The sequence below is a fragment of the Gobio gobio genome, assembly GCF_949357685.1.
Source record: "Gobio gobio genome assembly, chromosome: 17".
In the NCBI taxonomy this organism is placed as follows: domain Eukaryota; kingdom Metazoa; phylum Chordata; class Actinopteri; order Cypriniformes; family Gobionidae; genus Gobio; species Gobio gobio.
Window position 1 is genome coordinate 12,516,905 of NC_137110.1, and position 27,403 is coordinate 12,544,307.

General features: G+C 39.5%; 3 protein-coding genes across 3 annotated transcripts; all 3 read left to right on the top strand.

Annotated features, from left to right (window-relative positions):
• Positions 1-8,878: 8,878 nt before the first annotated feature.
• On the top strand, positions 8,879-12,051 carry LOC307141420 (uncharacterized protein). Its single transcript, XM_079841613.1, has 7 exons — positions 8,879-9,208; positions 9,292-9,402; positions 9,582-9,713; positions 9,799-9,871; positions 10,427-10,614; positions 10,702-10,809; positions 10,896-12,051. The coding sequence occupies exons 1-7, from the start codon at positions 9,121-9,123 to the stop codon at positions 10,955-10,957; spliced, it is 762 nt and encodes a 253-aa protein (XP_079697739.1). The 5' UTR covers positions 8,879-9,120; the 3' UTR covers positions 10,958-12,051.
• A 9,708-nt stretch (positions 12,052-21,759) lies between these two features.
• On the top strand, positions 21,760-24,952 carry LOC307140720 (tumor necrosis factor receptor superfamily member 4-like). The gene is made up of 6 exons (XM_079840394.1): positions 21,760-21,912; positions 22,153-22,338; positions 22,524-22,611; positions 22,699-22,763; positions 23,455-23,625; positions 23,851-24,952. Exons 1-6 carry the CDS (start codon positions 21,780-21,782, stop codon positions 23,988-23,990), a joined length of 783 nt encoding a protein of 260 aa, XP_079696520.1. The 5' UTR covers positions 21,760-21,779; the 3' UTR covers positions 23,991-24,952.
• A 186-nt stretch (positions 24,953-25,138) lies between these two features.
• Positions 25,139-27,208, top strand: LOC307141266 (uncharacterized protein; the record flags this gene model as incomplete). The annotated part of the gene is made up of 3 exons (XM_079841325.1): positions 25,139-25,152; positions 25,201-25,340; positions 27,117-27,208. 3 exons carry the CDS (start codon positions 25,139-25,141, stop codon positions 27,206-27,208), a joined length of 246 nt encoding a protein of 81 aa, XP_079697451.1.
• Positions 27,209-27,403: the final 195 nt, after the last annotated feature.

Sequence of the window (27,403 nt, forward strand, 5' to 3'; positions counted from 1 at the left end):
ACATTGGCTACTTTCAACAACAATGGACGAAAAACTTAGGAAAACTCAGGGCGTACACATGATGAGTAATGAGGATTCTAATGAAACAACAGGTGAATGAAATCAGTAACTATCAGAACAGAATAGAGCATGAATGGGTAACTAATAAGAACAGGCAAATAGAACAGAGCAACTGAGAGCAGTGTTGGGGAAAGTTACTTTTAAAACCGTCCTTCAGATGAGACGTTAAACCGAGGTCCTGACTCTCTGTGGTCATTCAAAATCCCAGGATGTCCTTCGATAAAGAGTAGGGGTGTAACCCCGGCATCCTGGCCAAATTTGCTCATTGGCCCCTGTCTCTCAATGATCCTAAGAAAGGTGAGAAATCAGCCCAGAACTACACGGGAGGAGCTGGTCAATGACCTGAAAAGAGCTGGGACCACCGTTTCCAAGGTTACTGTTGGTAATACACTAAGACGTCATGGTTTGAAATCATGCATGGCACGGAAGGTTCCTCTGCTTAAACCAGCACATGTCCAGGGCCGTCTTAAGTTTACCAATGACCATTTGGATGATCCAGAGTCATGGGAGAAAGTTATATGGTCAGAAGAGACCAAAATAGAACTTTTTGGTCATAATTCCACTAAACGTGTTTGGAGGAAGAAGAATGCTGAGTACCATCCCAAGAACAGGATGACCAGGGCCATGTATTGCGAGATTTTGGGTAACAACCTCCTTCCCTCAGTTTGAGCATTGAAGATGGGTCGAGGCTGGGTCTTCCAACATGACAATGACCCGAAGCACACAGCCAGGATAACCAAGGAGTGGCTCTGTAAGAAGCATATCAAGGTTCTGGCGTGGCCTAGCCAGTCTCCAGACCTAAACCCAAGAATCTTTGGAGGGAGCTCAAACTCTGTGTTTCTCAGCGACTGGCCAGAAACCTGACTGATCTAGAGAAGATCTGTGTGGAGGAGTGGGCCAAAATCCCTCCTGCATTGTGTGCAAACCTGGTGAAAAACTACAGGAAACGTTTGACCTCTGTAATTGCAAACAAAGGCTACTGTACCAAATATTAACATTGATTTTCTCAGGTGTTCAAATACTTATTTGCAGCTGTATCATACAAATGAATAGTTAAAAAACATTGTGATTTCTGGATTTTTTTTTTTAGATTATGTCTCTCACAGTGGACATGCACCTACGATGACAATTTCAGACCCCTCCATGATTTCTAAGTGGGAGAACTTGCAAAATAGCAGGATGTTCAAATACTTATTTTCCTCACTGTATATATATATATAAATAATGTAACGAGGCAGCAGACTCAGTCGGATCCATTTGCAGTTTTATTGAGAACACACGTAGTCGTACAGGCAGAGGTCAATAACAGCAACAACAATGTCATAGGCAAAGAAGAGTCAGAAACGGAGACAGGCACTGGGTCAGGGCAGGCAGCAGACTAGACAGAGATAACCAGTAAACAGGCAGGTGGGTCACAGGGCAGGCGGCAAGACAAACTCAAGGGTACCAAAACAGTCTGAGGTCAAACACAGGAATAAAGATCACAGGATAAACGCTCAGTAGTGTCAGCCGTGGCAGAACAAGACTTTGCGATAAGTGCGTGAGCGTGTGCAGCTTAAGTATACTGGGTGATGGGAGACAGGTGTGTGTGTAATCAGTCCAGGTACAGGGTTATGGGAAATGCAGTCCAGGAAAGGTTAATACTCAGGAGAGGGAGCCCTCTGGTGGTGATCGGAGGGAGCCACAGAGGCCAAGTTTGTGACAGAGCCCCCTCCCTGCGAGCAGCTCCTGAGGCGAGGAGGCGGTCGACGCCGGGGTCTTCCACGAGGACGAGGGGCAGGTCGCTCCGGATGGGTCCTATGAAATTCATTGATGAGAGATGGGTCCAGAATGTCCTCTGCGTTAACCCAGGACCGTTCCTCCGGGCCATATCCATCCCAGTCGACGAGATATTGTAGTGTTCTGCCCCGACTTCTGGATTCGATGAGCTTGTGTACTCGATATGCCTCCTCGCCTGCCACAATGAGGGGAGGAGGTCTCTGGTCACTGGCCCCGTCTAGGTTCTCCTCTCCTCTCGGACCACCTGCGGGCTTGAGCAGAGAGACGTGGAAAGTGGGTGAGATACGGTATTCAGGCGGTAAGGCTAAACGATAGGAAACTGGAGTTATCTGTCTGATGATCTTGAATGGACCCACGTACCTTGGACTGAGCTTCTTACAGGATAGCCTGAGACGAAGATCCCTGGTTGATAACCAGACCCACTGTCCCGGGCGGTAGTCCGGGTGCTGACGACGATAGTGGTCGGCCTGTTCCTTCTGTCGTCGAACTGCCCTCTGCAGGTGAACGTGGGCCTTGTTCCAGACAGCCTCGCTCCGTTGGAGCCAATGGTCAACCGAGGGGAGATCCGAGGGCTCTCCTGACCAAGGGAAGAGTGGAGGTTGATATCCGAGTATGCACTTAAAGGGCGTGAGTCCCGTCGAAGGTTTCTGAAGCGAATTCTGTGCATACCTTGAACAGAACAGATATCGACTCCAGTCGGTTTGATTGTTGTGACAATAGGAACGTAAATACCGGGTGAGTTCTTGATTGAGGCGTTCCACTTGACCATTCGCTTGGGGATGATAGCCCAAAGTTAGGCTGACGTTGATATTGAGGTTTTGGAAGAAGGATGTCCAGAGCCTTGAGGTGAACTGGGGTCCCCGATCAGAAACAATGTCCTCAGGGAGGCCATAGAATCGAAATGCATAATTGCAGAGGTGTTCAGCGGTCTCTAGAGCGGTAGGGAGTTTAGGTAAGGGGATGAAGTGACAGGCCTTGGAGAAGCGGTCAATTACTGTAAGGATGGTAGTCTGGCCCTGAGACTTGGGGAGGTCGGTAACAAAGTCAATAGCGATATGAGACCAGGGGCGTTGTGGAATGGGCAGTGGGTGTAACAGTCCAGCAGGCCTTTGGTGTGACGGTTTGGAAGTCTGACATATGGCACACTTGCGGATGAAGATGATGATATCAGACTGTAAGGTGGGCCACCAGAAACGGTTACTGACGAGTTGGGTGGTGGCAGCTATACCTGGATGACCGGAACTGGGCGCTGTATGTACACACTGAATGACCTTCTGGCGGAGAGATGTGGGAACATAGGTACGACCAGTGGGGCAGTTCGGAGGAGGTGGTTCAGTATGCTGTGCATCTGTGACTTCTGTCATGATGTCCCATTGAATGGGTGCGAGGATGATAGTGGGAGGAAGTATAGGTTCGTTGGTCAGTGATACTAAGGAGGACTCATACTGACGTGAGAGAGCATCAGCCTTGGTGTTCTTGGAGCCGGGTCTGTAGGTAACAGTAAATTGAAATCTGGTGAAGAACAAAGCCCATCTGGCTTGTCGAGGATTGAGACGCTTCGCTGAACGAAGGTACTCCAAGTTTCGGTGATCGGTTAAGACAATGAATGGGTGCTTACTTCCCTCCAACCAATGCCGCCATTGTTCCAAGGCTGCCTTCATGGCCAGTAGCTCACGATCTCCCACATCGTAATTCTGTTCGGTGGGTGTGAGTTTGCGGGAGTAAAATGCACAAGGAAACTGTTTGGGAGGATTGCCCTGACGTTGAGAGAGGATAGCCCCTATACCCGTGCTGGAGGCGTCTACCTCGACAAGGAATTCTCGTTCGGGGTCTGGATGATGCAAGATAGGGGCGGTTGTGAACAGTTCCTTCAACTTGTGGAAAGCATCCTTACTAGAAGTAGACCATACCAGCCTTGGATTTCCCTTCTTGAGCATGGAGGTGAGAGGTGAAGCAATCATGCTGAAGCCTCTGATAAATCTTCTGTAGAAGTTGGCAAATCCTAAGAAACGTTGCAGTTCTTTGATGGTGGTTGGTAATGGCCAATTAACCACTGCCTGAACCTTGCTGTCATCCATAGCGACCCCCTCAGGACTGATAATGTAACCCAGGAAAGAAATGTTAGTCTGGTGAAACTCACACTTCTCAGCTTTGGCGTAGAGTTGATTTTCAATAAGTCTCTGCAGGACGGAGCGGACATGGTGGATGTGATCGGGGTAAGTATCTGAGTAAATAAGAATGTCGTCAATGTATATTATTACCCACTTGTTTAGCATGTCCCGGAAGACATCATTGATGAAGGCCTGGAAGATGGACGGACTATTGACCAGCCCGAATGGCATCACACAGTATTCATAGTGCCCTGTGGTAGTGGAGAAAGCTGTCTTCCATTCATCGCCCTCCCTGATACGTATCAAATTATAGGCGCTCCGATGGTCTAGCTTGGTAAAGTATTTGGCGGTACAAAGTTGTTCTAGGGCAGCTGGAACCAACGGTAGTGGATACCGAAACTTCACTGTGATGTCGTTGAGGCCGCGGTAGTCGATACAGGGTCTAAGGCCCCCGTCTTTCTTCTTTACGAAGAAGAACCCAGCAGATGCAGGAGAGGTAGATGGTTGAATGAAGCCCTTGGCCAGCTCCTCCTCAATATATTTCTTCATTGCTTCAGATTCAGGGTGAGAAAGTGGGAAGATGCGACCCTTGGGAGGTGTCGTACCTGGGATTAAATCAATGGCACAATCGCTATGGGGCGATGGGGTGGTAACTGGGCCGCCTTGGACTTGCTGAAGGCCTCGAGGAGATCTTGGTATTCGGCTGGTAGTAGAACAGCGGGTGGTGATTGTTTGGGAGAGTTCGGTAATTGAGGGGTCTGGAGGCAGTTTTGGTTACAATAGTTGGACCAGTGGATGATTTGGTTGTTTGCCCATGATATTTGTGGGTTATGTTGGCGTAACCATGGTAATCCGAGGATGATAGGACTCTGAGGTGACTTGATAATAAAGAAACGGATTTTCTCAGTGTGTAATGCCCCAACTTGAAGAGTCACGTCGTCAGTGGTGTAACGAACCCTTCCTGTCCCCAGGGGGCGATCGTCTAACGCTGCCACTGACAACACAGAATCACAGGGAATTAGTGCCATATTATGTCTTGGAGAATTCAAAGTCCATGAAGTTACCCGCTGCCCCTGAGTCTATCATGGCTAGGGCATTAACTGAGCTATCTTTTAACATGAGTCTGACTGAAATTTCAATATTGGGAGAGATAGAGTGGGAACTCACCGCAGTGACATCTCGGCTTGCGGGTCGAGTGGGACACGATGCTCTCATGTGGCCGGGTTGACCACAATAAAGACAAAGGCGTTGTCGAATACGCCTGTCTCTCTCCTCCGAGGATAGGTGAGTGGAACCGATCTGCATGGGCTCAGGGTCCTGCATAGGTGGGGTGGTGGCTGAGGCTGACAAAGTGTTTCTCGGAGGACGTCGGGAGCGAATTAAATTATCGACACGGATCGCCAGATCAATGAAGTCATTCAAAGTTCTCCCCTCGTCACGACAAGCTAACTCGGATTGAAGGTCCATGTTTAAGCCCTTGCAGAACAGTAGTTTTAGCGTGTCATCAACCCAGGTTGTTTGAGCAGCCAGTGTGCGAAAAGTGAGAGCGTATTCTGCAGCAGTTTGTCTTCCTTGGCGGAGTGCCAGTAGTAATTCACCCGCCTCCTTACCTCCCTCTGCGTGTTCAAAAATCTTGCGGAATCGTTGTAAGAATCCATCTAGTGAGGAAAACGTAGGTCGGGTGTTATTCCACACAGTGGTGGTCCACTCCAGTGCTTTACCAGTTAGAAGGGAACACACAAAGGCGATGCGACTCTCATCGTTGGTATATAGAGCAGGCTGTTGCGACATAAACAGTGTGCATTGCAGCAGAAACCCCTTGCATCTTGCTGGTGAGCCATCATATTTATCAGGGAAGGCTAAGCGTGGGTTAGTAGTGGAGTACGATGGTGATGCGGCTGTTGCGGGCGGCGTGGAAATTGGCGGACTTACATCAGTGTTGGTGAGTCGCATGCTCTGTAGCGTTTCCACTAATTCCTCGGTTAAGGCGGTGAGACGGGCCAGTTGATGTTGGTGGGCGGCTAGTACACTGGCTTGGGCGGAGACCTCCGTTGACAGACGATAGATGGCTGCTGGATCCTGGTCTGGCGAAGTCTTCTGTAACGAGGCAGCAGACTCAGTCGGATCCATTTGCAGTTTTATTGAGAACACACGTAGTCGTACAGGCAGAGGTCAATAACAGCAACAACAATGTCATAGGCAAAGAAGAGTCAGAAACGGAGACAGGCACTGGGTCAGGGCAGGCAGCAGACTAGACAGAGATAACCAGTAAACAGGCAGGTGGGTCACAGGGCAGGTGGCAAGACAAACTCAAGGGTACCAAAACAGTCCAAGGTCAAACACAGGAATAAAGATCACAGGATAACCGCTCAGTAGTGTCAGCCGTGGCAGAACAAGACTTTGCGATAAGTGCGTGAGCGTGTGCAGCTTAAGTATACTGGGTGATGGGAGACAGGTGTGTGTGTAATCAGTCCAGGTACAGGGTTATGGGAAATGCAGTCCAGGAAAGGTTAATACTCAGGAGAGGGAGCCCTCTGGTGGTGATCGGAGGGAGCCACAGAGGCCAAGTTTGTGACAATATACACTCAAAAAAAAAAGTCAAAGAACCGGTGAAGAACCTCTGAAGAACCGGTGAAGAACCTCTGAAGAACCGCTGAAGAACCACTGAAGCACCAAAAATGGTGCTATATAGCACTAAAAAAGGTTCCCCTATGATTACGAGCCAAGAACTATTTTTGGTGCCATATAGAACTTTTTTTTTTTAGAGTGTATATATATATATATATACACGATTGGCTTCATCACTCTATCTCCTCTCCACCAATCAGCTGGTCTGTGGTGGGCATTCTGGTGCAACATGGCTGCCGTCGCATCATCCAGGTGGATGCTGCTCATTGGTAGTGGATGAGGAGATTCCCCCCTTCTATGTAAAGCGCTTTGAGTGCCTAGAAAAGCGCTATATAAATGTGATAAAACCTCCTAAAAAGTAACTAATTGTGTTTTTATGGAAAGTATGTTACCTAACTTTTGCAGAATTTTACTCACCTGGGTTACTTTGTTTATTAATGACAAAAAAAAAAGCCATTTTACTTTTGGCAAATGGTCCTGTCACACCAAAAGTGAAATTAATAAGCTTCAGACTGAAGGAAATGCACATTCACACCTACAGTAAAGGGTGCAGCTCATTTCACACCATTGATGGATTGCATACGACTAGGATGTAGGAGAAGAAAGTTCAATACTCTTACTTCAGCAATAAAAACAAAAAGATAAACACAAATGTGCTGTTTATCTTTTTTTGATTTTTAGTATGTTTTAATAAAGATCAGCAGCAAAGATAATGGTAAATATAGTGAGATTAAATGCATAAAGTATATTTGTGTAATTATTGCAGGTTTGTGCAATATACTGAGTTTGCATTTCACAATTGTTATTCATTTTGAGGAATACTGAAACTGTTTCTGTGCAAGATGAGTAAATGTCTGCTCACATTTAGTGTAGAACTACAATAACCGTCATGTTCACACTGAGCACACAACGCCTCTGCACGTTACTTTACTAGTCACTTGAAAAAATTAATCTAATAACATAATTTGCGTTACTTGTAATGTTTTACCCCCAAAACTGACTGAGAGTAAATACTCCAACCAATGTGTCATTCCCCACCATCACTTTTATTTAATTTAAAAAATTTTGAGTAAGCTATAAATAGCTCATTGGCACAGTCCTTATTTTCAATACTCAATACAGGGAAAACACCCAGTTTAGTCAAATTTTAGGCTAATTTTTTTTTCTTTCTCCTTTGTATCTCTTTATGTTCTCTGTCATAACTATTTACATATTTATAAGAACTTTTTAAATCCTCTTTCTCACAGAGGATCACAGACTTTTCTGTTTGTCGACCGGAACAAGCTCAAGATAAAATCTACACTATGTCATGGTAAATGGAAGCTCTGCACTTTCTGCTGCAAAAAGAACAATGCAGTTCAGTGCAGTTTTTTTACTCTTTACACTGACTCATTTTCCAGTCTTTTTGATGTTGGTGTTGCCTTGCCAACTCTGTTTGCTAATATTGTAATTTCTTTTGTACTAAGTTATCCCAATTTTGTTCCTCAGCGGATGATAAAAAGTAGAACAGAACACACTCATTCTACACACATGTGTATCATACCCTTTTTCCTGTAAACAGCAGACCAGTAAAGCAAGGAACCTCAACTACTCTGTGCTAAATGTGTCAGACCTACCTGTTTTCAGTACTTCTTTACGAATAGTTTTTTTCCTATATGCAAAACATCTCTGAGTCATTAGAATACATAGAGAGAGCACCTTCACATATTGCACATGTGTGTCAGTTTTGATTTGATTGCCTTATCAATCAATAAATAAATGATGTTTTCAAGAATCAAATAAATAAAAAAATTAAAAATGAAGCGACAACAGATAGTTATCTTGAAAACGTAGAAATTACATTTTGAAAACTGAATGAATGGAATTAGATAAGTCTTGGTTATTACACTGAAATCAGCATGTTAGAAATGTTATCCTCAGCCTCAATACGGCTGTCCAAAGAGATGATAATTAAAATTGATCTATCTTGAGAACATAACATTTTATTAATGCAGCACATATGACATAGATAAGCAACATGAATTCGGAAAGTATTTACAGTAGATTTCATTTCCTATTCTGTTTCAGAGAAAAATCCAGTTGCGAACATTCCAGAGATTTCAGAGAGAAGTACAAAAATTCTTTTTTGCAGTTGTATGCAGTTGTATGTGGTATATGTTAGAAATTGATAATTAAAAGGATGGTAAAACTGCAATAAATGTATAGTAAGCAATGGCAATTTTTCACAAGCTGCTTTTAGTTTTTAGTTTTAATTTAGAGCATGTTTATGTGTCCGGTTTTATTCTGTAACCACTTGACATGCACCAATCAGAGTGATCAAATTCAACAGATGTAGTTAATGGCTATTTTTTAAATATATATTTCCATATAAAGTGGCCTTTAACGTAGGGATTTTGACTCAATAAACCCACACGTTTCCAGAGGGGGTGTAGCCTGTACAAGGTTGGGGTAAATGTCACCTTGTTTGAGGTTTCAGTCTCCATTTCCTCTTTTTTGAGGGTTACACACAGTTCCAATACTTTAGTACAGTGTTACTGCTGTCATGTTCTTCAACATGAAAGTCCTCTCAACTCTCTTGTGTTTGCTTTTACTTCATCAAAATGCAAGTGCTTCGAAAGTTTGTCCAGCAGGTATGTATGATTATGGTTAAATACTGAGATTTATGGATATTCGTAACATGCAACACCTCATAAATGATGTATGTTAACCGTAGGTAAGAGGCTCGATTACGAGTCAAAAAATTGTGTGGACTGTCAAGAAAATCAGTACAACCCTAAAAGTGGAGAAAACATTCACTGTAAATACTGCAGTAAATGTGAAAAAGGTAAGTGCCACAGTCTACTTTTTCAGGCATCTATATTCAGTCACTAAGAATGTTACTGTATAATGTGTAATGCTATAAGATACTGTAAACTAACATTATTGAATGTGTGCAAAGGAAGGCAAAGTCAGCCATTTTAGTCTGATATTTAGTTTTTCAACATGTATTCTTCCTCCACTCAGGTAGTAAGGAAGTCGATAAATGCACATCTACAACAAACACTCGCTGCAAATGTAAGAAAGGTTTTACACCCCTTGATCAGCAAAAAGAAGAGATTTGCGTATGTAAAAAAGGTTGTGGAGTGGATAAAACAGGTACACATTAAATCCTACCTTACTGAATCACATCAAAAATGACTAAAGTGAATCTTATGAAACTTGGACTATGTTTCTCTTCTAGGAGAGACTTGCAGTGAATGTAGATCTGGCTACTTCTCAGACAAAGATGACTCAACTTGTCAAAAATGGAGAGAGTAAGTTTTGACAAACAGCAAAAAAAAATTCATGTCAAAATATATACAGTTTGATAGCCAATTCAAAGTATATACCCAGGGCTGTTGTCAAGGGGAGACAACCAATAATGATGTCCCGAGCTCAGAGATGCGAAGGTGGTGTTAGGGAAAGCTAACGAAAGCCCCAGTAAAAAAAAAAGTTGAATGAATTTCAGTGATGACCCTAATGCATATTAATCATCTCAACAGCTTCATTTCAATGTATAATCCAGCGCCCTCTTGTGTATGATTCAGCAGTTAAACACCCAAAAGTGAAAATACTGTCATCATTTACCGACCCTCACGTCATTCCACACCTCTATGGAACATAAAAGAAGATATTTTGAAGAATGTTTATTTTAATGCTATTCATCAAAATATCGTCTTTGTGTTTTAAAGTAGAAAGGTAGTCGTACAGGTTTGTAATGACATCCGCATGAGTAAATGACAGAATTTTCACTTTTGACTGAACAATTCTTTTATAATTGTTTTTTTATGTCATGTGAAGAGAATTGCAAACATTTTTTTCATCTCTAGATGTAACGGTGAGATTGAGATCCAAGGCACCAGCACTTCTGACGCTGTCTGCAAAAATGCACCAAATCAGACGGCCGGAGCTCCCACTGCATATATTACCTCACTGACACAGACAACCACCATCTCTTCTACAGCCCCTTCAAGAACTACGACCTCCCCTCCTGCCAAAGAACCCTTCTACAGCATATGTACTCTTTCTTCATTGCTTCCAGATTTATTAATCAATTACAATTTTGTATCTTTCTTGCTAAGCATGAATTAATATTTCATTCTAGGGCTGGTCATGCTTTTCATTGGTATTCTTCTTCTGTCTGGACTCCTGTACCACAAGTGTAAAGTCACCTACTGCATTCATTACCACAAGAAAGTGGATCCTCGAAAAGGTGAAGTACCCCTAGTTGACGATATGACCGTGTGTGTGTGTGTGTGGCTACTCTTTATTCATCTTTCTTACATTTATTCTCTTTAGAGAGCATATGCAGAAAGCCTGTTGAAGAATCTGGGGACAAGTGCATGTCCTTACTTGTCTAACGCAGTTTTCAATGGCCTCAGTGTTTTTTGTTGTGGAATATTTTGTATGCAAGCAATAGTTGTTGTATAACTAGTTAAATTGCTGTTAATGTCCACTTAATGTAACACTTTATTTTACAGTCCCTGTTACACATATTACAAGTTAATATGCATAATTCTTATAGTGAGTACATGTTAATTAATATTACTCTCAGTATGATTACATTGTAACAAGGGTACCTTAAAATAAAGTGTAGTGTATAACACCACTAAAAACAAAATAATCAGTGCTTGGTTGTAATTGTCTTACATTTTAGATTTTTTTTAAATTTTTATAATTAATATCATTGTTGTTTATATTTTTAATGAACTCCGTAGATGTTGAGAGAATGATGTAAATACAGTCAATCAGAAAACTACCTTATTTTAGGGGCTGTTTAGGACCGTTTACACCCGTTTCAGGCAACTGGTTTGAAATGGGACAATGTTAAATACGGATGTATTTGGGGTCCAAAACAAAAGTGACATTCACCCACATGGAAAGTGTTCGAAGTCAATTTCGATCACATTGCACTTGTAGTGTAAATGCTCATCCATTTGAATTCAGATGGCTAATTTGATTTAAGTCGTGAATTGATTTCAATTCATTACTCGGATATCTACTTTGAAATCTGCTGATTGGTGAATTTGAATGGCAAATTTCACAACGCCTGAACATGAACTCCAGTCGATGGCGTTGGATGCTTATAGAGTCATTTCTATGTCGCCACAGTTGCTACCACAGACTGTAGTGACTCATGCATTCCTGAGAAAAATATGACGATTAGCTGAATTTCCCATATTTAGGTGGGCTAAGGACAACTTCTGAGAATCTTTCCTTTATTTATTTCATTTTGTGTGTATGTGTACCTTATTATAAAGGTTTGATGTTGTTTCTGTGAAATGGAAATAAATGGGATACACAAGTGACTTTTTGTAGGCAGTATTATTATATTTCATTTGATTTCTTGTTGTCATTCAGTGCAATGTGTCCAATTATATGGTGTCTTATGTACAATTTGAAATGGAGGACTAAATCTAAAAAGATTGTTGATACTCTCAAGTATAAATATCTGAAAGAAAGAAAACAACTTTGCCTGCAGTGTCATTCCTCTGGTCTCAAACTGTTCCCTATTTTATCGATTTAATTAAAACTAGGACTAATGTTTAAAATCATCATATGGATTTTTGTATTTCAAGTGCCCTAGCAACGTCAGAGATGGTGTTGTCCCCTCCTACATATGTTTCTTATGATAGTCGACAATGTTCCCTGCGTCTGTCTTTAGAAAACGCAAAACACATTGAGGTTCTGGGGAGGCGACAGTTTTCGGTAGAAAGTTTCCATCCACGCACACAAGCACTCACGTTCCTGCGCTTGAAGCTAAATGCCGTTATGCTCCTTCCACTTATGAAACCACAAGCAGGTGCTTTACACTGAGGGCTGTTAACAGTTTAATTCTAAACCTTGCGTCTGTGTATTTGGTTTTGAGTTAAAGGAAAAGACAATCAGAGTTCGGTTAGATAAGCGTCTTTACCAACTTCTACAATAATATTCTTTGAACAAATACAGTATGCCGATGAGATGTATACTGAAGGTAATTTTTTTTATGATAAATGTTTTTTCTGTAATATGATGCTCGCTGAGGTCATTTCTAGAAGTGTTTTCAATTTTTATTTTCTTGCTATTACTCATACCACATAAAAGTGATGTCTCATTTGGCGTCAGAGTGCGACCACCCCTGCACATGTAAAAGTAAAAGGATCTGAAACGAGAAGTCAGATTTGTTAACCATACAATTCCCCGACAGGCTGTGCAGCTCACTGCAAGATGAATCACAGAAAGAATGGAGCTCTATTGTTAGATTAGAAATCCTTTGAAATACTAGAAAATAATTGTTCTTATGTTGTTGCTATGTTGCTAAAGTAGCTATGTGTCTGATATTCATTTCCTCTCTATTTGAAGTAGCTGCACCATCTGCAGGGCTGTACGGCTGCAGATGTCAAGAACAAGCTGTGCAGACCAAAATTTCACTACTTCCTGATTTTGGCTATACGCCTGAGCTGTTTGTTTTTATTTTTTTAATCATCTGATCTGCCCAGATAACTGCTCTGCCATGCTTGCATGAAGAACAGTGCACTTGTGATGCAATCTTGTTGCATAGTGGTCTGAGAGCTTGGTAATCTTGGAACTTGTTCATTTCCTTACTTCATCTGTTGTTCAAGAGAATTAACCACATCCATTGCCTTCTTGTCAAAGAGCCTCACTGTCATAAGATCAGAGATTCCCTCACGTTCTACAGTTAAATTCTTATAACAGAGAGTAGGCCGTTGCAAACTAATGACGCCAACTAATCATTTGAATGCATTCGAAAATGAGCTGTAATGATGCGTTTAGAGAATCATTTGCATGGTCCCTTTAAATCTAAACCTTAAAGCTGCAAACAAGAACTTACACTCATTCTATAACATGGCTGTAACAAAGTAAGTAGTTCAGAGAAGAAGGAGACGGTCACAAGCTTTAATCATCAAAATAAACAAGCACAAAGCGAAAGTAAAGTGGCAGCCCCTCACGGACAACTGTGCAATAAAACCATAATAAAAACACAAAATAAATGTCCCAGGCCTGGTCCTCTTTCGTCCTCACTCCTCCTTTTATGCTCCCGGCTCTCCTCCGTGAGAGACACTCCTCGTTCTGTTCCCACGGCTCTCGGCCTCTGCTCTCTGGTACTGCTCGAGACTACCCTCGAGACTGTGCTCTAACCATCTCACGCCCCCCTCCTGGATGAACTCCTCCGCGATGCCTGGCAGTGGTGCTGGATGGCCCTCTGACTCCTCCACTGCCTGGTGGACGGCGACGGCTCCTCTGGAGTTCCCCGTTCCCTGCTCCTCCCCATCATGGCGGACAGCAGCAACTCCTCTGCTCCTTCTCGGCCACCCCTCCAGACGCCAGGCGGTGCCCGTGGCAAGTTACTCCAGCCCACTGCCTCGAGCGTCTATGGCGGCAGACTCTGCTCAACCATGCTCTATGGCACCGTGGATTCCCCACAGCAGTGAGGGCTCTTTGATAGCATGTTTCTCCTTCCTCCCAGGCTTCCCACATGGAAATAACCTATATAAACATATATGTTTTAATATAGGTTAAGATATAGGTTTTTAATATATGTGACATATATAAAATTGGCCGTTTTCCTATATTATATGTACATATATGCACGTATGTGTACATATATGTGTACATATATTTGTGCATACATATACCTATATAGGTACATATATGCACATATATATGTGTGCATATATGCACCTATATGTTCACCTATATGTGTGTTACCAAAACCTGTCTTCAAATTCATTAACCACAGTGAAATGCTCAGATGTGGGATGATGATGATGATGATTACTTGAATGTATGTTATATGTACTTTTTGGGGGGGGTTTGTTGCTACATTTAGACTGTAATGACAATTCAGCCATATTCATCTAGAAACTGCATTAAGACAGTACATTGCAAAACATTGCATTTTGCATTGCATTTGGTGGATGTAACGGTGAATGTGTGGATGTGTATGAGCTGTAATGTGAATCTGGAAGTGACTTGAAATTGGAAAAAAGGCTTGATTGACAAAATAAAAAAAGACATACCATTTTGTTATACATTTCCTTCTTTTCCACTATCTTCATACAAGAAAGAATTGACCTTGTAAATGTTTCAGGAAAACGTGTAGACATCATAGCTTTCCATCTCCTCTCACTTATTTCCCTTGGTTAAATTCCATAACATGCCAATTACATGTGATACCAATTTCACGTGTTCGCACATACATAAGTTCTTGCATAATTTTTTTTAAAGTTAGTTCTTAGTTCTTGCCTTGATAATAGAAAATATGAGCTAGGCATCATGTGACAGTTGCCAAAGTGAGATATGAGCTACAAAATGACCAGATCCTGCCATGAGCTATAGGAGACATATCTTGTATGTATAGGGCTTATATGTAGATATAAAGAAGCAATACAGGAGACCTATATGGCCTGTATATGCACATATATGCACCTCCATTTTGCCTATATGTGGCATATATACGCATATATGCAGCATATATATTATCATATATGTGCATATAAACTGCATTCATATATGCGCTTCGGCACCAATGTAGCAAGGATAGTTTTTTCAGGGAAAAAGGAGGAGGGAACCGGCGAACGTTTAACACACTTTAATCTCATAAATTAAACAAACATAAAACAAACATAATAAAACACAACATAAAATACAGGCCTGGTCCTTTCTCATCCGTCACTGTCGCTCCTCCTTTTATGCTAACTTGAAGCACACAGGTGATACTCATTAACACTCTCGCCACCGGCCTCGTCCTGCTTTCCACATAGATAAAGCTTTAGCTAAGCCCATGACCGACGTCTAACAATAAGGCCAAACCTGGAGGAAGAAGAGTCTGGAAGAGAGTCTAACAACTGTTATTCAGTCATCTCAAACATCTGTCCAGCTCTGTTTCTAAACTATTTTATAAGGGAGTCAAACAGCAGGCTTCTCTGGCTGTAGAAAAACACGCTCACCTTACTTTTCACGGTAAGGAGTGGGCCCAACCTCAGTTTAGATCGGCCCAGTTCTAAATAAAAGCTGCAAGTGCCAGTCTCATCCTGATGCCAGCTATCGCCCTACCCCAGGTGGGAGACTGCTGCAGGTTCCAAGAACAAGCTGTGCAGCTCTAATCTGCCCAGATAACTGCTCTGCCATGCTTGCATGAAGAACAGTGCATTTTTGATGCAATCTTGTTGCATAGTGGTCTGAGAGCTTGGTAATCTTGGAACTTGTTCATTTCCTTACTTCATCTGTTGTTCAAGAGAATGAACCACATCCCTTGCCTTCTTGTCAAGAGACTCACTGTCGTAAGATCAGAGTTTCCCTCACATTCTCAGTTGAATTCTTGTAACAGAGAGTAGGCCTTTGCAAAGTAATCATTTTAACCTGCAGTCAATCATTTTGAATTTGCTGGTGCCTTTAAATCTAAACCTTAAAGCTGCAAACAAGAACTTACTCATTCTATAGAATTGCCTTTAAAGTGTCTATAAAGTGAACTTTTGCAGATTTTTTTTAATCAGAACGTGTTTAAATGTTGAAGTGGAAGTACATGGAAGTAACATTTCAAACAAAATTCAGCAATATGACTTTTCCATACAGTGCAAAAAATATTTGTTTTTTGTTTTTGTTGGTCTATTTCACAAAATGTGTGATTGGTCTAGTCTTAATGGAAAAACAAATAATCAATATTTTAAACTAAATATATACTGGATATACATCTCTGTAAAATGCATGTTCTCCTTTACAAATATGCATTACAATGCAAATACATTTTTATAAATAATATTTTTTATTTAATAATTGTATAATTAGTGTTGTATTAATGAATTAATTTTGTATATTAATGCTTGCAGATGTTTTGTGTATTTTAAACAAACAGCTCAACACAATAAATACATATTCAGTACATGTTTTTCATGCTTTAATGAACTGCTTGCATTAGTTTTTTGTGTTGAGCTGCTTGTATGTAACATGAACTGTTATTTATTGTGACGTACATGTGCTCATCAATTTTATTAGCATACTCACAACTGAGAAAAAAACCCGTGTGAACGTGATGTGCTTACGTGACGTTTAACCTCAGTCATGCTTTGACATTTCACTTAGACCACTTCTGTCAGCTGCAGCTTCGTCTGGTATACCCTTTGCGTAAGAGAGAAGGGGAGGCTCGAAATGAAACCACCCAGACGTGCAAATGACACTTGCAAGACGTCTGTCACAGACCACCTTTCTTATGACATCATCTTCTGAATTTTTTTTTTTTTTTTTACGCAATAACTTTAACGATCATTGACATTCAATAAAATATCACTTAAATATCAGTTCGATTTTTTCATTTCATCCCTTAGCCTCATTTGCTGCTTATCAGCTGGTAAGTGCATAAATAAAAAAACTTACTGCACTGTAAAAAAAAATATTGTTGATTTAACTTAAAAAGGCAATTGACTTAATAAATAGAAACTCAAAATATTGTTATCTGAACCACATTAATTATCTAAGTTGATTTGTCAAATGATAAAGTTGTGATAACAAATCATGAAAACAATTTCATGTGTCACTCACTTGTGACTGATCACTTGTAAGGTCTTGAAATTTCAGGATTTTCCCCAGAAGTCTTATTAAAACAATTACAGTCACATGAGTTCAGATACAGATGCAAACTATAACAATGTTCATGACTTAGCAAAAGATAGGTGCATTTAGCGTTGTCAGTACAGTGATGTGAGGTGTGAGCGGGTGTGAGTTTGTGTGATGTTTGTGGGTTCATGTGCGTCTTTTATTAAAGGTCATAGCTGACATGCAAATCTGTGCACGATTCAGCCTATTCTCTCTCATATACAAGCAAAGAGAAACATTCAAGCATCCATTAGCTTTCAGTTAGCAACTATGTTTGTACCAGTACTATTTGTTAAAAATAAATGTACTTATTAATATACTTTTAATTCAGGTAATTCAGGCAAGTTAAAGTAAAGAATATAACATAATTCCATATGTAATAGGCTAATTATCATGGCTGCAGAGAACCCAGAAAAGATAACCTTTATAACGCTAGAGACATACACGGATGCGGTATACAAAATAGTAAGATACTTGTCTGTATGTTAGTTTAAAGCATCTAGTTGGACTTTAAAAAGTAAGTTAAAGTGACAAACCCACCAGGTAAAAATGTACATTTGTTAGTCAGTTGGACAGATTGTCAGATATGAAATCAAACCTTCCGTGTAAAAAAAATCCCCGTAAAATTTACGGTAAAAAAACGGCAGCAGTGGTTGCCAGAACTTTACCGTAAAGAATATGGTAGCAACATTTTACGGGACAGCACTTAGTTTATGCAATTCAATTAGTTCAGTAAATTTTACTGTTCAAACCGTCTAATAAAAAAAAAACTGGCAGCTGTGGTCGCCAGAAATTTACAGTAAAAAAAAACATATTTAATTAACAGAACGTTAAATTACCAATCTATTGAAATAATATCTGTTATGTACCTTTGATTTCACATAACTGATTAAAAAAACTAAGAAGAGCTAAGAAACAACATAGTTATTTTAACAAAAATACATCAAATGTGAATTGTCAAGCAGGGAATTCTGGGAATGTCAGTTTACGTTTTTTCACTGTAAATTACACAATACTTGTTCTTTTTCACTTCCAAAAACTCAATTTAATGGTATTTTACTGTAAAATTACATTAAATGTAAGGTTAGATCTATTACAGTTATTCACCCAATATAGTACGAAAACTTTCTGTTAACCAATTAACTGTTTTTCACTGTAGCATTTTAACAGTCTTTTACCGTTAAAATCACGATAGTTTTTACAAGTGTTGTTTTGTTATGTACAATTTATTGGTATATGTCATTCCAAATAATTTTTTTTAGTAATCAACTTAAAAATTTGTGTTTATGCTACAAATAATTAAGTTCCTCTAACTCAATGTAGCTTGTTGGTTGAACATAAATTCACTCAAAGTTGTCATAACTCAAGATAAATGATGCAAGTATCTGAGGCACAATTTTGGTTTATAGCAACCAGATCTGTGTGTGGCTTCTTCTGTATTACGGTTTCGCTTCGCTCACAGTTTTTCAGAAGGAGAGCTCGCTTTAGTCACTCGTTCCTAAAAAGGTAACAGACGATTTAGTAGAAGCTTAAAGGAATGAAAAGGGGGGTGAGAGTTTGGGCCGCAGCCAGCAGATTTCTCCTATTGTGATGCCTTTGTGCCCCACTCCTCGGAGGGGGAGTTTGGGCAGCCACACTCGCCTTCTGCTTTTCTCTCCAGGAACTTGTTCCAGGAAAGGGCGTAGAGAAATTTGGTAGGGCCCTGAACCCACCAAGGGATATACTTCCAAAAGGCGTCCGACTAGGTTCTTGCCTCTTTAAACCTGTCCACCACCATCTCAATGGCAGTGCCAAACAGTCCAGAGGGCGAGACGGGGACGTCAGGGAGAACAGCTTTATCTGACTGCTTGATCTCTGACAAATTAAGCTACGGATGCCTCTCCATAGCCATTAACTGGCCCTCTAGAGCTGCCTGCCTAGATCTGTGGCTATACACAGTTCAGAGACTGCCTCAGGGGATAAGCCCTCCCCTTGATTCGGGTCTTTGAGCAGATCTGCCTGGTAAGCTTGCAGTACTGCCATATGGGCAAAGCTCCACCAGTCTGCCCAGCCACCGCATGCTCTGCCCACCAACTTCGATGTTGTCTGACATGATTTAGAGGGCAAAACAAGAGCCTTCAGCAATGAGGATGTCCCTGGGGAAAGGTAATTCGCTAAATTCCTTTCCACCTGAGGCATCCAAACCTACTCGCCCAGCCTCAGCAAACTCAGGGATAAGTGGCTGGGAGTGGAGTTTCCTCAATGTCTGCTTGCCATATTCTGCTTACCTTCTATTCTTCCTTTTACACACACTGCTCTCTTCACACACAAACAAGTGGCTTCCTCACTCTAAAAAATAATTCAGTGACTTAGTAAATATCACAGTAATAATTAACTTTATTAACTTAATAAAATCTCTGAATATCATTTACTTGATGGTTTGAGTCGAACATACCAAAATAATAGACTAATTGTACTCAAATAAAACAATGCACCTCTCCCCCACCCCCTGACGTGACGACGACTCGGCGGTTGAGTAAGCGCGGGCTGTTTGAAATCTCTTCAGTCTCCAGAGCAGTTCCTTCTTCTCAGCGTAGCAGAATTGGTGCATTTCTTCTGTGAAATTCAGGTTTGTGTGTTTTAATTTATCATTCATGTGCTTTAAATTATTTTATTTAATACAAAACCACATACAGGGATGCAATGTGAGTCACCTAAACGAGTGTGGCGTCTGTCTTTGAAACGCCTGGTGTCTTGCTCAAAACACAACTTTATTCCTAAAGATAATGAATATTATTAATTTAGATTATAAAATGTTCTTAAAATTGTGCACTGTTTGTTTTTGGGCAGGTTATGGAGTCAGACGCGTCGCAGCATCTTGTCATTGCACTGCGTCAGCCATTTAATGGTGTGTTTGTGCACGTGCCTCAGACACCAGGTTCTGCAAGGGCATGTCCCCATAGTGTCAGCAGCCAACGCAGTGTAAAAGAACCCATTTTTCATGATCCCACTGAATCCATGTGCTCTCATTAATATCTTTTTTACATGGAAAAACATCACATTATCGTAGTAAAATGGGTTGTAAATGGTATTTCACATTCCCTTCAAGTAATCTTACAAATGACAGTAAAATAACTGTTTATTTTTTGCTCAGGCTGGTACAGCGGTTATCATATCAACGGAATATCTTTTCTGATGCTGTGGTCCTTCCTGTTACACGCAGTCTAGATTATCTCGATAACACGGGTGACTGTTTTTATTACCCATAGCAGAGCATTTCTGAAGGTGGTGGAGAAGTGATAAATTGTTTCTGTGACATGCCTGTGAAAACTGGTGATAGTGGTTTTCGAGATTCTTTGAAATGTCATTATTGCTGTTGAAGGAGTTGCCTAGTTGGTCAATTGGTTGGTGTATGTGGTGCACATCTGTATCAATCCCCCTCTTCTTCTCTTTCTCCATCACTTCTTGTCATCCCTTTTGCAGTCTCTGAATTAAAAAGTGCCAAAAGTCAGTTGCCAAACCCATCACAGAGGCACACAAATCAAATACATTCTCCACTTGCTTTACAGTGCATTTTGCATAACAGAACCATCTGGTCGGCCCTGACCCAAATGACCCTTAATATAGAGATGCCACTAGTGTCACCTCGTCTGCCACTTACTGCTTATACTGTGGCGTGTACTTGTAACTTTTGCTGATATGAAAGGAAAAGTTATCCTTTCACCAGAACGATAGGTAAATGTTCCCTATTGGCTCTCTCATGTGATAAGAGCCGCATGATTGCTATTATGCCCGGTGAAAATTGTATCTTTCTTCTGTGAAACACAAGATATTCTGAGTGTTTGCATAGAAGAACCATTTGGGGTTCTCCAAACAACCTTTCAGTGAACAGATCTTTAAAGAACCTTTTTTTTTCCAGTACGAAGAACATTCATATTAACTATTGATCTAACAAATGACAAAAGGTTTCATGGATGTTAAAGGTTCTTCATGGAACCACAGATGCCAATAAAGAACCGTTTCGTGTAAGTGTGTACAATGAAAGTTGAACAAAAATAAGTTACTTTAACATACATTATTATATTGTGTTCCACAGAACAAATAAAGACAATTCAAGTTTGGAAACAACATGAGGATGAGTAAATATTGAATTTTCCTTTTTGGATTGACTATGACCCACTACCGCATGCTCTGTGAAACTGTGGATGTATTAAAATATGTCCTTGATATCCATATCCAGCCATAGTTTCCATCTCAACCAACAGCATCATAAATGGAAATGATGAAAGACTTACAGGGGCATTTATTTCTTCCACCCCCATAAAGTGCATAAAATTACACATTTTACTTCACTCTTTCCCGAAAAAAATTACACAGATCACATGCTTTCCAAAGCAATTCTTTAAAGTCAACTTGGAATTTAAAGTCAACTCAATCACTTCTTGATGTCTTTGCGTGTTCTCAGTTCTGGGCACATTGGTTTTGGCCTCTCTCTTCCTCATGTGCTCACGCCTCTGCTTTGTGGCTGAAACCCAACGTCACAGGCAGACTAGACTATAAAATGCGAGAAAAGAAAATAGGTAGCAATCCTCAATCTACCGCTGTGAAACAATGGACACTGCTAAGCTATGGTTTACGCTGCTCTGTGTTTGTGGCAGCTGGATCTTGAGTCTGGCTATAAACTGTGACTGGACTCTACTCGAGTATGACTTTAAAGGAAGATGCTGTAAAGCCTGCCCTTCGGGTAAGATTACCATGATATTCTCAAGACTAGGATAAACACTGTCATTTATTCTCTGTTCAAGATTATTGCATTTAGAGTGTTAAGGATGTTTTCAGCTGTACATATTATGCATCTACAATTTGAGTTACAGCTTTTTAGCACATACTCTACTTTATAAGGTCCCTTATATCATAATTTCAAAGTTCTAAAACTTAAAGTAAGATGTGAAACACTCAAATTTACTTTAAACTTCCTTTACAGGTGAATATCCCAAAGAACCATGCCAAGAGAACAACAGTAGCAGTGTGTGTGTGACATGTTCATCAAGCATTGCTTCGAATAAGGACAGATGTTTCTGCAAACATAATCATTTATGCTTAAATGATAAATGTGAAACTTGTGAGTCCAAAAAAAGATGTAAACCTGGACATCAACTGATGAGATATGGTAAAGCTTTTTTCCTTTCTTTTTTAAAATTTAATTAAACAAAATGACACATGAGCTTATCCTTTCTATGGGTTTTCCTGGGGGCTTTTTTCTAATGGTCATAGTGTGTAGAGGACATTAGGACAGAGAGATTCATGATACTATTTTAAATCCTTCAACTGCTTTTTTTTCTGGTGTTTTGGCAGGTAATTTTAAATACAATTACTTGTGTGAGCCATGTCCAAAAAACACTTACAATGATGCTGAGGACAGCATGTGTAAACCCATTACAAAGTAAATATTTGAATTTTCTAAAGCTCTTAAAATGGATAGTAATGCTTTGAGAATGTTTATCAGGTGATAACTGAGTTTCACAATCAGGTGTGATGGCGTTGATGAGATCTTCCCTGGAAACCAGACCCACAATGCAATATGTCGCCCTTCCGGTTTGTACATTTTACTACTGAAACACATATGTCATTATGGGGTACCCATGCCTGTTGACCAAAGAATTTCCATTCATATTCCATATTTGTAATTATGAGATATATACACTACCGTTCAAAATTTTCAGTAAGATGTGTAATGTTTCTGAAAGAAGTCTCTTATCCTCATCAAGGCTGCATTTATTTGATAAAAATAAAAACACAGTCAAAACAGGAATATTGTGAAATATTATTATTATTTCAAATAGCTGTTTTGTTTTTCAATATAGTTTAAAATGTAATTTATTCATGTGATGGCAAAGGTCATTTTAAGCATCATCATTACTCCAGTCTTCAGTGTCACATGATCCTTCAATAATTATTAATGCTGATTTAATGTGCAGCATTTATTTGAAATACAAATCTTCTTTTGATCTAACTTTTGATCAATTTGATGCATTCTTGCCAAATAAAAGTCCTTCTTGCTGACCCCAAAACTTTTGAATGGTATTGTGCAAATATTAAAAGCTCAATTTCAAAATTCTCTGACAATTTTAAGTTTTCCATTAGTGGGAACCCTGTATAGTATACCATTGTATTTATTGACGAATCTTTAATGATTTTGAGGAGGAAACTTAAAAATACTGTATTCATGCTCTATTTGAAATAGTTAACATATACAACCCTGGTACTTCTTCTACATTTTCCATAGGTGTTGTAACACATAGACCAGGTACCATGCCTACAGGTCCAGGTCCAGAAAACAGGATCCAGTATACTCATTCTTTCATGGTGGCCTGTTTAATAGTCACAGTGTTGACATGCCTGGTTTTTATCATGTATATTGCTTTTCAAATGTTCAAATACAAGATGCTCATAAAATGTAAGTAACATTTTCATGTTTGTCTAATTTATAGTTGTCTTCTGTATTAAGTTTGCTTAAACTGCTACTTACCTTTTGGAAAAATAAATAAAAATGTTCTACAAAGGCTACACTCCATAACTGAATGTTATATAGGCCTCCCAAAATGTATTGTTTTATGTAATATGAATTTCTTTTTTTTTTAAATGAAATTCCAATGTCTGATATAATCTCATCTTTCCACAGTAAGAAAACCGTGCACACATGCATTACCCTCAGATACATGCAGTTGCAAACTATCCAAGGAGGAAATGGGTGAGACATCCGACTCCAATACAGAGTTATCAGAAGAAAAAAGCAAGTTTGATGTCCACAGCTTTCTTTGAAAGTTCTCTGTGATGTGAAGAACACCCAGTGAATAGGCTCTCTTCAACAGACTGGATTGCATTTGCAATATAACATCTATGAAAACCTTTTGCGCTGTATCAAAATGCAGATTTAAAGATCATTTTGGTGGTCTCTTTGCATGTGGAGGGAGTGAACTATAGTTTGTTACTCTGTATTGATCTGCACAAAAGTCTTATCACTTCAGTTTCAAAACAGATTCATATAAGAGATAATAGCAAAAGGTGACATGTTTGTGTTTGCCTTGATGGAACATTTGCTCTCTGAAGTGGAGTTATGCAAGAGGAATTTAACTTTATCTTGTACGCGTTCAAATCGTTAAAGGACAGACTTTCATATTTTCTGAAAAGGCAGAGGACGGTTACTGAATCATTCATTTAAGAAACAGCTAAACATTCACAATCACAACAGATTAAACTTTTGGGTTGTGGTATGAACAGAGAACTACGTCTTGCATGTAACTAAGATTAACAGACACAACGACAAGCCTTATTAGCATCTAATTCTTCATGTTTGTCTTATTGTATTGATTTTCTTCTGATCACGTGTGAACTATTTGCTCTCTGTCTGCTTGTGCTATTTATGCTTTAAGGACAGTTGTTCACATCTGTTTTGACTGTCAAGTTATTCATTATTCATATATATTGTCAATATGCACCACATTACAGATATTATATATGAATTATGCTTTTGAAATAGTAAAAATATTTTATGCCCAATTTGTTGATTAACAGAAGTGTTATTTCGCATTTTTGCTATATGTCAATGGATTTGCTAACAAGACACATGTATTTTTGTGTTTCAAGTGTTTCACCGCAATTTTGTGTAGCCAAATTATTTGCAGTTAATAAATTGTATTATGTCCATCATCATCGGCCAATAGCTGTACATTTGTATTACAATTTTTTTTTTGAAAATTAAAAGAAATAAAGAAATGTACTTTATTTGTGTTTTATTGTAAATGCTAATTATATTTTATGTTCTACATAGCTTAGTTTTAACTGAACTGTGCATGTGCAATTAAACACCAATACACTTTGTTTCCATTTTGTTTAAATTTCCATTTGCTAACATTAACTATATTAGTTAACATGAACTAACAATGAAAACTAGGGTGATATCAGGTAAAATGGGCCATTTAAGGTTTGAGGGTCCCAGCCCCTCTGGAATTTACAGCCAATGACAGAAAAGGATTTCAAACTGTTTTCATACGCTATGGTTTACGCTGCTCTGTGTTTGTGGCAGCTGGATCTTGAGTCTGGCTATAAACTGTGACTGGACTCGACTCGAGTATGACTTTAAAGGAAGATGCTGTAAAGCCTGCCCTTCGGGTAAGATTACCATGATATTCTCAAGACTAGGATAAACACTGTCATTTATTCTCTGTTCAAGATTATTGCATTTAGAGTGTTAAGGATGTTTTCAGCTGTACATATTATGTATCTACAATTAGAGTTACAGCTTTGTTAGCACATACCAGGGGCGGTTCTATTTTCATTTTAGGGGGGCTTAGCCCCCAGTGAGGGTATTTTAGGGTCCAAATTGCACTATTAACTAGTAGCTTACTAACTTGCATATCCATAGGATGGCTGTTTAGTAATACTTATAATTTAATATATATAAAGCTCCCCCGAGAAAATGTCTATTTCTCTGATCTACATAGGCCTATGTGCATTTTAAGATGTTCTGAAGGCCAAAAAATTAGATAACAATAGCTTGAAAACCATGTCACTGGGCAGTAGATTATTTGTCTTTCTTATCTCCACATCTCTTTTTTCTCTGTTTTTATCTTGCCCAGTCTCTTCCCCTCTAACGCTGAGCTTTAACTGATATAGTTTTTCCATTTTCGTCAGCGAAGAAAGTAAATATGGTTTACATATTAACATACTGATATTTATATGTTTTATGAATACTTTTCTTAGACACATAAATTTACTGTTTATTAAAGTTTTAAGTTTATTAAATTAATTCACAAAATAAACACATTCATTACTAATCTTATGCCCAATACAGGCTGAAATAGCTGAGCTTTTTTATTTATTTACTGAAGGCTACAAATGGAATAATATTAATTTACAATATGTACACATTCATTATTAATCTTATGCCTAATCTGAAGAAAACGGTTTTGTTAATATTTCTTGTTTGTTAATTACATTATGAATCACATTGGCCTATTTTCAATTCAAATTGGCGAAATTAGACAAAAGCGTAGGCTATTCATTTGCCTGAATATTTTTGTCTTTGTTTAACATTTCTGACTTAAAGAAGCAGAGTCAGCTTACATTTCTCTCACTTGACGTCGAGTCGTGCTGCTAAAATTTTTAGCCTCAGCAGATTCTATGTGAACATAAAGCCCGCCTACTCTGATTTGATTGGTTTTCTCGAATATTTTGACATTGACGAGCGATGACAGACTAATGAGGCTCAGATGAACTCACACACCTCTGCTTCTGACGTGCGCTCTGCCCGGCGCCGCTGCGGATTGAAGAACACGCAGACTAAAAGACGGGACGACGCCGAAGCCTCCCACCAGTTTCATATGCTTTAAAAGGTTAATCACACATTTTTTAGGGGGGCTGGGGCAGAAGTTAAGGGGGGCTGAAGCCCCCCTAAAAAGGGTCTAGAACCGCCCCTGGCACATCTCTACTGTATAAGGTACCTATATCATAATTTCAAAGTTCTAAAACTTAAAGTAAGATGTGAAACACTCAAATTTACTTTAAACTTCATTTACAGGTGAATATCCCAAAGAACCATGCCAAGCGAACAACAGTCGCAGTGTGTGTGAGATGTTCATCAAGCATTGCTTCGAATAAGGACAGATGTTTCTGCAAACAATCATTTAAGCTTAAATGATAAATGTGAAACTTGTGAGTCCAAAAAAAGATGTAAACCTGGACATCAACAGATGAGATATGGTAAAGCTTTTTTCCTTTCTTTTTTAAAATTTAAGTAAACAAAATGACACATGAGCTTATCCTTTCTATGGGTTTTCCTGGGGGATTTTTTCTAATGGTCATAGTGTGTAGAGGACATTAGGACAGAAAGATTCATGATACTATTTTAAATCCTTCAACTGCTTTTTTTTTCTGGTGTTTTGGCAGGTAATTTTAAATACAATTACTTGTGTGAGCCATGTCCAAAAAACACTTACAATGATGCTGAGGACAGCATGTGTAAACCCATTACAAAGTAAATCTTTGAATTTTCTAAAGCTCTTAAAATGGATAGTAATGCTTTGAGAATGTTTATCAGGTGATAACTGAGTTTCACAATCAGGTGTGATGGCGTTGATGAGATCTTCCCTGGAAACCAGACCCACAATGCAATATGTCGCCCTTCCGGTTTGTACATTTTACTACTGAAACACATATGTCATTATGGGGTTCCC